The sequence below is a fragment of the Limulus polyphemus genome, unplaced genomic scaffold (assembly GCF_000517525.1).
Source record: "Limulus polyphemus unplaced genomic scaffold, Limulus_polyphemus-2.1.2 Scaffold3202, whole genome shotgun sequence".
In the NCBI taxonomy this organism is placed as follows: domain Eukaryota; kingdom Metazoa; phylum Arthropoda; class Merostomata; order Xiphosura; family Limulidae; genus Limulus; species Limulus polyphemus.
In genome coordinates, this window is record NW_013668812.1 from 79027 (window position 1) to 89929 (window position 10903).

Genomic DNA, 10903 nt, shown 5'->3' on the forward strand with positions numbered 1-10903 from the left:
GGTTTATTGATGAGTTAGATTTTCAAGATAATTGGGCTTTTATCACTTGTTCCTAAACTAGATATGTCTTTGTGTATTGCAGTGTTTACAAACTTTTGAGTTCACACTTAATCATTTTGGGTATATAAAGGAATTATTATCAGTAAATTATTTTAATTATGACATAATTAGAATGTAAACTCACTCAGTTCTTTGATTGAAAAATAATAGTATTTCATTAGTATAGAGGTATTCTTGACTAAAATATGGCTTCTTATAATTTTGACATTTTATAACTATAAAATATAAGTGATTTCCAGTTGCCCAGGACAAGCACAACATGGCCCAATCTCATGGCAGTCTAGGTGTGTAGTCCATGTTGGTGCATTCAGAGTACTATATAAATTCAAGTAGTATGTCTGTGCACATTATATTATGATTTCTGCATGGGAAATAATAATTAAAACTACACACACTGTTTACCAATAAGAGTGATTGTTATAACATCTTAAACTTTTCACAATTTATGACCAATAATGGATTGCCACTCAAGATTTTGATAATCACACTTTCTTTCCGACATTTACATTTTGTATGTTTGTGAGGTAATAAGCTGTTGATCTGGAATGGCTAAACATACTCCACTTTTTCACTTTAACTTTGTATTAAAGACAAGCGATCAAAACAAAAGTAGGCAAAAAGTCTTTGAAAAGAGAATTCCAATTGCAAATATGATCAAAACAAATGCAAAAGAACATTCCAAAGTTTCTGGCTAAGTGGCTGAAGTGTGACAAAGAGAAAAGGGTCATATTCTGCTCATGGAGTTCATTAATAAAATCACAATTTTCTATCAACTAATAAGCCTTTCTAGTGTGATGTTTGATTTAGGAAAATTTAACACCAAGTTGGTAATTTGTATTAGTCATTCAGGAGTAAACAACCATAATTGGCCTGAAGGTTGTCCATGGGGCAACCCATTCTGTAAATTTTATTTTAAACACTGATTGCTATAGGGCTATAAAAACATGATTTAAATCAGATTGACTTACCTGTGACATACTGATAGCCTTTTCTTGTTGTGTTGCTCTATTCTGTCAACAATCACATGGCACAAAGTTCTAAATGCATTAAATACAATACAGAGCATGTATCAGTTTATCCAGGATTCTCCAGAGAAATTACATAAAGCTCTGATTTTCTGCCATAATTCAGATTTTTTTGTTGACTGTAATACTATTACCTTTGCTCCTTAGTAATTATGAAGCAATCATTACCTACTGCTTCAAATGTTTCTATGAATATCAGAAAATTTACTACATCTTTGGAGGCTTTGCCAGTGGAGTCTGCCTCTAGCACGAAAGGAGAACCTGTGTCTGTCTTGTCTGCTCTTATTGATCAACATAATTAAACCAATAATTCCATTTTGCCTGCTGGTTTCACTGATGGATCTTACATTTATGTGGATGCTCATTGGTAGAACATCTGCCATTTTTTTCTCATAAAGATTATAAGTTATTTTGCTTAGGCTTATGCATCTTCATTATTTCAAGAGCAGAATTTTTCAGCTGGCTCTAATTCTGAAGAAATTTCTGCTGGTCTGATATCTGTTTGCATGCTAGGATTTGTCTCAATTTGAGACTTTATTCTTATATTCTGAAAATAAGGTAAGAAGAGGTCTAATTGATGTTCACAAGATTATCTGAGGAATCTATAGGATAACAGTCTCTGATTTCTTTGTGCTATGTTATGAAGATAATAATTCTAGAGGACACAAGTTTAAGACAGACTAGATTTCAGTTATAATGGTTGAATTTTTTAACAGTGTGAATGACCTATGGAATGAGTTCCCATTGGCACTTATAGAGGCATACACTTTACAGGAATTTAAGATGGGAACTGATGATTTCCTGAAAAATAAAGTTGAACATTTAAATTTTCACTTGAGAGTGGATGTGTCAGGCTACCATTGATGGGTCAAATTGTCATTTGTTAGTCTAATTTTGTGTTATGTTACATTACACAGTGGTCATTATTTCACCTATCTCCTTTGCATACTTTCTAAAGCTCATCAATATTGTGCAGATGATGACATTTGAAATCTGGTCAGTTGGATTAACTCAAAGGCACAGAAGATCATGGGACATATTTGAGAATAGTATAGCATATATTTCCATTTGTACTTGAATCTTGTAAAACACCTGCTATGCTAACTTCATATATCTCATTGGTATCTGGTCTTTATAAATATGACACTTTCTTAAAGTGTACAGTAATGATTTGTGCACAGTAGTCTGGTAGTATACAGAGCATTTTTCATAACTATCTGAATGTTTAAGTTACCATTATAGTTGTAAGCTGCAATCACACAAGTCCACTGGAGAAATTTTTGAAACATACTTGGTAGCATTTTTGAAAGGTTGTATAATGGCAGAATGATAATAAGTTTCCTGGACTTTTGCAGACATTAAAAAAGTTAGGTAGACATATGTTTATTCCAGTGTGATGACATACTTCCAGTTATTACATGCTAGATACAGCTTGTAAAGCAATAAACAATTTGTCTTCCATCTGCCTTTGTGCTTTGAAAGATAAGCTTGTGAACATGGTTGTTTTGTAGACCTAAGTTCATGTGAATTATCTTGTTTATAGTTCCAAGTTAGTACTGTATTAGGCCAATTATAAGGTGATGCTTTTTTGGAAACAAATATTGGGAAAATCCACTTTGGCTTATGTTCACAGCTTACTGAACATGTGAGAAGTTGGCTATTGTGAAGTCCATTCATCTCGTTTCTGACTTGAGACTGTTGATGTTGCTTTCAGTTGCAAAGAAACGTGATAACTTAGTTCATTTACTGTTTTTATGTTTTTAAGGATGTGTTGGTTAAAATGGATAATCCTGGAGGAAGTGGTGATCATGTGGAAAAGTGAAGGACAAAATAAAGGAACAAATAGGAGGAGCTATAAAGAGGGGATGTTTGTGTTACATGGTTTTCATGGTCTTTTGATAGCTAATGATAAGAAACAACTCGCTTACACGAACATTTGACTTGGTGATAATCCTTAGAGGAATGACTGCATTTGAAAGTATTAGGTGTAATTACAAACAAACCATTTAAAGAAAATCTATGAAAACAGTACATGACTGTTGTGTTGCATAAAATAAACATAAAAGTTTATTTTTTAGTGTTTGGAGATATAATCAGAAATACAAAAAATTTTACTTTCTCTTATTTTTCATTACTATTGCAATTTAAGGAACTGCCTTATATTTGAGGTCCCCCTACATTAGGACTAATGTGTTTTTCTAACTGTTATGGAACAAGATTTTTGGGTACTTCTGGTGACAACTTGTTAAATTTCTTTCACTACCTCTATTGTTCAGGTAGTCAGTCATAGAACATTTTTTGTTCCATGTTGGAATCATCTTTTCTACTGCTATATAATTCATGCTATAGACACCTCTTCTACTTTTTTCTTTTTTTTGTGTGAAAGTGCTAACATTTGTGTATTGCATGTTTTTATAATTGTTGGATAGTGGAAATCAGCATAGAAAATTCCTATAATATAACCTTTCCAAAAGGTGCCATTTTCTAGGTTATTTGCACCTTTAAGATGTCTGCACTTGAAGCAAAGAAATGTAACAAGAAGGCTAGTTAGTTTAGCCTGTAAATACAAAGACCATTATACAAATAAAATGAAAATAAATACTGCAGGTATTCATACACTTAATGTACATGAAAGCACAAAAGCTTGAATGCTTTCAGATTTTGTAAACTGTACTTTTCATTAAGGTGGGATAACTGGAATATCTACAAAAGGTTGTTCATGACCTGTAGCAACAATTATATATTTCAATCACCTTACCCTTGGCTATTCTTGTGGTATACAATTACATTACTTAATAATAAAATGCTTTGTGTGTAAATATAGTAGGTATATATATATATATATATATATATGTGTGTGTGTGGGTATACACACACCCATACACATTCAAAAACATAAATTGAAAGTGGATAATACAGAGTTTCTGTTTTGTTAATTATTACACCTACCTTTATACAGCTTTATTGTTAAGGATATATTTTTTCTTATCATCTATTGTGATGATAAAATTTGAACAAAGTTTTGTATTTTGTTTTAGGAGGATAAGAAGGAGCCATGCAGGTAACTGATTCTTTAGTATTCATTGTTATAATTAAAGTACTGATGTTATTTTCTAATAATGTAACAATTTTTTTTTTTTGGTTTCAGGAAAGCAGAAATTGTATTAGCTTATTATTTTGCTGTGTGTTTTGTGTGTTCCTAATCTAGAAAACTTCGTAATATTTATAAAAAAAAAATATTTATTTATGTTATGAATTAGTTTTGATATCAAAATATAGCAACTACATATTTGGAAATGCTACTCACTTCTCCACAGAACTGATAACTATTACCTTGTGCCATTTCTGAGAATAGTTTTGTGCATGCACCAAATTCAGAATGAAGCTCCCACCTTTATACATATTAATGTACTAGTCTGTGATGCAACCAACAATAGATTATAGTCCTCCACCAATAGGAAGACGACACATCCTCTATAAGTAGTAGGCCCCATAGACACCCTATCTATTAACATGTACTGAGGCTTATTCTTTCCTCGATACTGCTTGATTTCAGGCATATTTTTCTCATTACAAGTTATGGAATTTTTGCACTTATTATCTTAAACTTTTAGTTCTCGTATGAAATGTTGTCTTTCTCACCTTCTTGATTTTGAAAAAGAAAGATGCAAATTTTAAAACATTTCTATTGTAACTTCTGATTTGAATTTTTATCTTTTCTTATATTAATTTTCTTTCTTGTGCTATCTCTGTGATTCAGCCCATATTCACCAAAGTTACAATGCAAGCAGTCATGCTATAACTTTTGATAATGTACGTGTATCTTCATGAAATTTCGTGGATTATCAGTAAATATTACAAGGCTTTTGTAAACATAATATCAGATTTTATAATTAAAGATTTGACTGTGAATTTTTTCTTTTGGAATGTTGACTATCCCACATAGAAAGTAATTTTGATTTTAAGACTAAAAACAATTTTCTTCATCTGACAATTGTCAAATTTCATTTGCAAATTCTCTATAACCTCTAAATAACTATCAAACATTTTTTTAGAAACATTTAATATTTTATCTGTTATGTTCTCTATCTTAAAAAAAAAGGAAATAATCTAAATTATGCTTTTTTATTTATATTTTTGTTTTATTGACCTTTGAACCGTGTCTGACTAACAGTTGTGCCATACGAGTTATAAATCAGGAGGTACGTGTGTGGCTCACATTACTGTATCAAAGAGCATATAACTGGCCTTTACAAAATGCGAATGTCTTTTTTTTTGTATAGCACACCAGTATTTTGTAAAACACAATCACATTTTGATTATGCTATTGTACATTAAATATGTATACATATTACTATTTACAAATAAATTCTTAAATTTCAATTCTTTTTCTTAAAACATGGAACAGTAAATAAAAAAATATAGAAAATAGCGATCTCTACTACTTACAATATTACGAAGTTTCTTTGTGCTCGTCTGTCATAACTTGCTAAGCCTCATTGAATCTTGCATGTGGAGGATGAAGAAAATAATAATTTTTGTTGATTTTATATATGTGTTTTGAAATAAAAAAAATATAAATAACTATACTGATACCACAAAATTCCACTGTAATTTATCAGGATTCCAAATAAGCTGTATTTGGGTGAAAAAAAATCTAATTTTGGATCACCATTTCATCCTACCTCTACTCTTTGAAATTGCAACTGAAAAGATGGCTTGTTTTCCACCTAAACACTATAAAGGCTGAGAGAATTACACAGATCAGAATGAGTACTTTCGATTGGTTATAAACCTGTAATTGAGCGAAGTGGATATACGTAAACAATTATTTCCAAAAATCGAAGTAGTGGTCAGAGCCACTGTAGTGAATTCATTACATATAATGATATCTCAGCAAATAGAAAAGGTAGGAGGTTCTTATTCTCTATACTAGCTTGTCAATATCAGTAATTTGAGTTTAAATGAATAAAATCCCTATAACCCGAGCGCTTTGAAAGGTGGACCTTTCTTCTTCAGGGGCAATCATTTGAGTTTATAATTCATAAGAAACTATAGATGTTGTATTGTGGACATTATAAAATGTAATTTGAACCAAAGCAGAAGACAACAAATCACGTGACACACAAAAATCAATATTTAGCAATTCTTTTAAATTAAGAAATATATAATAATAATAAAATTTGAATTATAAATTTCAACTTGATGCCAAATTTATTGACATACATTCCTAAAATAGTAGTTCAATAAAACTTTAAATATAGTCTACAGACTCTGACTCCACTTTATCCGTATCTTTTAATGGCAGTTGACATCATCTTTTCTTGCTGTGGGATTCCTCTTTCTCTCATGTCATATCTTCTTCCACTATGACTGGTTGTGTTCAGCAACTCATCATGCTATTTTTTTCTTCTTTCTTTTTTTTCATGTCACCTCCTATCAAGTTCATCTCACAGCTTCTTTTGCTCCTTGCTGTTGATGTCCCCTGGATGTGTTCTTGCTGGCAGGGATGTGGACAACTCACAACACCATTGTGTCCATTTTTAACACTGTATTGTAGTTTCATCTGTCTCTGGTTTTCATCTTCCTCCAGTTGCCATTTTCCAATTGTCACAGAAGCTGTAAGGAGGTTTTATGATTATTCTATTTTTTTGCAGCTCCCACAATCTCCTTATTTTTCTGTATATCTGATGGAACTCACCACATGGCTGGTGTTGCCTCACAGAGAATATACTTTTCTCTCCCAAAATTCACGTTGAGTATGATATAGTAGACAGTGTTAAGTCCATGTGCTTCATACCCACTTTTGAGATAGGTCCCACAAGACTGCTTCAGCAGTATATATATTTTATATTCCAGACTGTACTTCAGAGAAAAACAACAACAGCACCGAATATGATCCTGCTTTCATACCTGGCTATTATCTGCTGTCCCTGTTTTTGGTTATCTATTGCAAAGTCTATCATTGAGGGACCTTGAGCAGTTGTGATGATTCATGTTTGGTCAAATACTATCCTCATATTTTCTTCTAGCAGAGTAAAGGGAGAATTTTGCTTCCCCAGTCCCAAGCTGCTGATGAGGTTGATATAAAGAGTACCCCTTTAGTTCATTGTAATCTCACTGATATGAGACAGAATGGATGCACCCATCAGTCTGAGGTAGAGTGGAGTGTTTACCTGGAAATATAGTACAATCCGCCCTACACTAAGAACCAGACTATTCCTGATAGGTCTTACATTTTCCTTGGGATGCAGGTCTGGGATGATTTCCCCCTACACCTTTGTATTCTTCTAAGTATTTCTTGAATACTGTACAGCTTGATATATTGCCCTAGCCACATGCTTGAGATATACAGGCTGATTGGGCAGTTTTTACATTCTGCCCACATATGTGAGATTTAAGCATCATGAGGGAGGGTCTTTAACAATACATTTTGCTCTACCATTTCTACTGGCTATGGATTATTCCCTGCATGAGATGAGGGATGCGGTCTCCACCCATGCTCCATGAGTTTTCCCTTTTTGATGCTCATCTTTTAAATTTTCTTTACCTACATAGGTCACTTTACCTTCTTATCAATGCAAAATTCTGGCTATCAGTTTTGTGGAGAGACATGTATCTATTTGAAACACATTTTTAGGTAAGGAAATAAACTTTAAAAAAATGTTGTCTGTTTATTCTGTTTGAAATATAAGTGCAAAGTGTGTTATTTGTTTGTACAACCCTACTAACCTTTTTAACTGGCATATTGCTTCAAGTCAATACTGCAGTGTTTTCTATTACTTTACGGAGGCCTGGTGGTTAGGTAGGGTGCTGGACTTGTAATCTGTGGGTAATGAGTTTTAATTCTATCATTGAACATGTCCACCCTTTAAGCTGTGGAGGTGTTATAATGCAATGGACAATCCTGCTTTCCATTGGTCAAAGAGAAGCCCAACAGTTGGTGGTGGGTGGTGTTGACTAACTGCCTTCCCTCTAGTCTATCACATCAAAATTAAGGATGGCTTGTGCAGATAGCCCTTGAGTACCTTTGCATGAAATTTAAAACCAAACAAACAAAACTATTACTTCACTGTAAAATACACCTTCATTAGTTAGTATTAAACTGAACAGTATAATTACATTTTGTCTTTAACTTATTCTGTCGTCAAAGAAAATGAAACAGAAAAAAAATGCAAATATGAAGCTTAATTTATTCTTATTTTGGTATTCCTTCAAATGTCCATATCAAGTTATTAATAAATAAAAACATCCTAGAACTTTTTTTCTATTATTTCTTCGTTACGCATGGAAATGATTGTAAGGTTTTACATATGGGCCAGATTTTTTACAGTAGGTGTCTGTGACTTGTTGGCAATAAAGTTCAACAATAAACAAACAGCACACAATCTGCTTGTTGTAAAATAATATAATAAAACAAATCAACCATATATACAAATTTTTATTGCACTGTTGGTTACCACAGTTATATTCAGAGCTTTAATTAAATGTCTTTTTTTCATCAAAGTCCAAACAGGCTGGTTCAGTTACTTTAGAACACAATTTGACAAGGCAAATTGTTTCTTCGTTACTGTGTTATTACAATACAATCTGTGATAATTTCACTTTAAAAATCACCACTATATGCTCTTTATGGCTAAACTCACAATCATGCACTCTTATTTCTATCTATCTATATAACTAACTATATCTAAATCATAACTCTCACATTAAATGTAAATGGAAACAGTTGTATATATATCTAACAATAATGACATTTTGCAGATAATTTGGCTTAAACAAAGTTTTTGTGTATGAAAACCTGCCAAGTGAGAAGTGGCTTTGAAATAATTATGCAATGAAGGCATCTTATATATAATAGCAGATGCATTTGTGATGCAAGTAGTGTAAGAAAAGTTTGTTTTACTTGGTTACAATGGTAAGTTTAATACTGTGAAAATGGTTATTTTACTAGAACGATTTAAAGGCTAAAAAAAGTATATAAAATATTGATTGCATTTGCTATATTTAGCATACAGTTTTCTTTATGCTCGTAAACTATTAAAGTTTGGTTTTATTTTAATTTTTGTCTTACTGAAAATAAATATTAATGTGATATTTGCTTGCTTCAATGTATGGTTTTATATAATCTTTATATGAAATGCAGTTTGATGCACAGTGGTTGGGAAGACATAATATTAGTCTTATGTACAATTTTCTTTGTCTTTGTAGATACACAACTATATTGTCTGTAGTGTGTATAATGTTTTTGTTTATTATGTGTGTGCAGATGGAAATAATGTTTATATCAGTTCTTTCTCCAAATAAGTTCACTAGCCATTTTAAAGTTTTTAAAATTGAAATAGCTGCTCATATGTTGTGATCTTGTTATTTATATTTATATGTGCTTGTTTATGTTGTGTTTTGTGTTTTCCTGTCCAGTATCTCATCGTGGCTAAGCTTCAGAAAAAGAAGGGTAGGTGAACTCTTGTGATTATTCAAGTGATATTTGTTGTGTTGTTCCATCATATGCAGCTGTCAGATTCTCTTTCAGCAGTCACAGAAGATTAAACACACTTCCCCCATAACTGGAATGTATATGAAGGTTTTGAATCTTCTTCCATTTCTTAAATAAGTTTAACATTTCTGTCAAAGTGCTGTTTGTGGTTGCATATGTTTTATAGGCTTTGAGATTTTAAAACATCTTTATCTTACATGTTTGATTCCTGAATAAAATCTTGTAATTGTGTTATTGTTGTCAAAAGCAAAATATTCCAAATTGAAAACAGAACTTTTTGTGTTCTGTCATTATTTTTAGTGGTTATCACAACAGAACTTATAATTCACTTGTGACATACAAAAACAAGAACAACCTACCATTAAAAGCTAAAATAGTATTTAATTTCCAAGTTTGCAAATTTTCAATCTTCTAAATCTAACATTTTAAACTTTTGTAGATCTGTTTTATCAATATTATGAAAGATTCTAGCTTATAATGTTTAACATAAATTGAAATCAAAGATTTATAATATTGCCTATTAATCACCATTAACATATTTAGTAAAGGATTTTTATCAATTTGTGAAATAATGTATGGCAACCCACTTCCACATACAGCCATGGCAGAATGGAATAACTTCTGTTCTTATTCATTGAAATTAAATTTGTATGATAGGGTATTAACACCACAAGCCTAAAGTACACTGAATTAATCTGATCTTACTATGTGACCTCTTCATTACATATGAAAAAAAACAATACATTGTATTGCAGTAAATTCTTAAAAATATAGTAAATAATACCTCTTTGAGTAAGCATTACAATTTCATGATTGTAGTACAATTTCAAATTAACAATGTACTAAGTAATCAAAATCAAAGCCATTGTAATATCTGTTTTATATCATTTATATTTAGGTTAGTAGTGTTATTTCTTCAATCTTCCTTACCACCATTTAGTACCCTATGTTTTCTTTATCAATACCTCTCTTTATGCTGCTATGTTCCATTGCACCCCCCACACACCACTTGTGGCATTTTGGCAATAAATTTCTTCTACACTTTTTTTTCATTTCTCTTTATAATCCAATTTTTGAGGTCTTAGTCTTTCTTTATTTCTTTCATTTTGGTATTCTATCTTGTTTCTTTCTTTCTTTCCTTTCTTCTCCTCCTTGTATTGTCTCCACAATTCTTGAATCTGCCTCCATCTATCAATTGTTGAATGTAAATATGTGTATTGTGAGTTGTTCCTCTTTTTTTGTTCTAAAATCTGTTGCTTTTATGAGAGTTATTCTTTATTTTTCACCAAGCAGTTAAATATCTTGTATATTTATATAAATA

General features: G+C 31.6%; 1 protein-coding gene across 4 annotated transcripts in view; it reads left to right on the forward strand.

The window, feature by feature from the left end:
* The window catches only part of LOC106468878 (AP-1 complex-associated regulatory protein-like), a 40423-nt gene that overhangs the window by 4159 nt on the left and 25361 nt on the right, over positions 1–10903 (forward strand). For 3 of the 4 annotated variants that reach the window (XM_013929326.2, XM_022397246.1, XM_022397244.1), the window contains exon 4: positions 4124–4146. In XM_013929326.2, coding sequence (XP_013784780.2) covers positions 4124–4146 — 23 coding nt within the window. Of the gene's footprint in view, positions 1–4123; positions 4147–9506; positions 9541–10903 lie in introns of all 4 variants that reach the window. The other variant, XM_022397247.1, reaches the window with a different exon arrangement.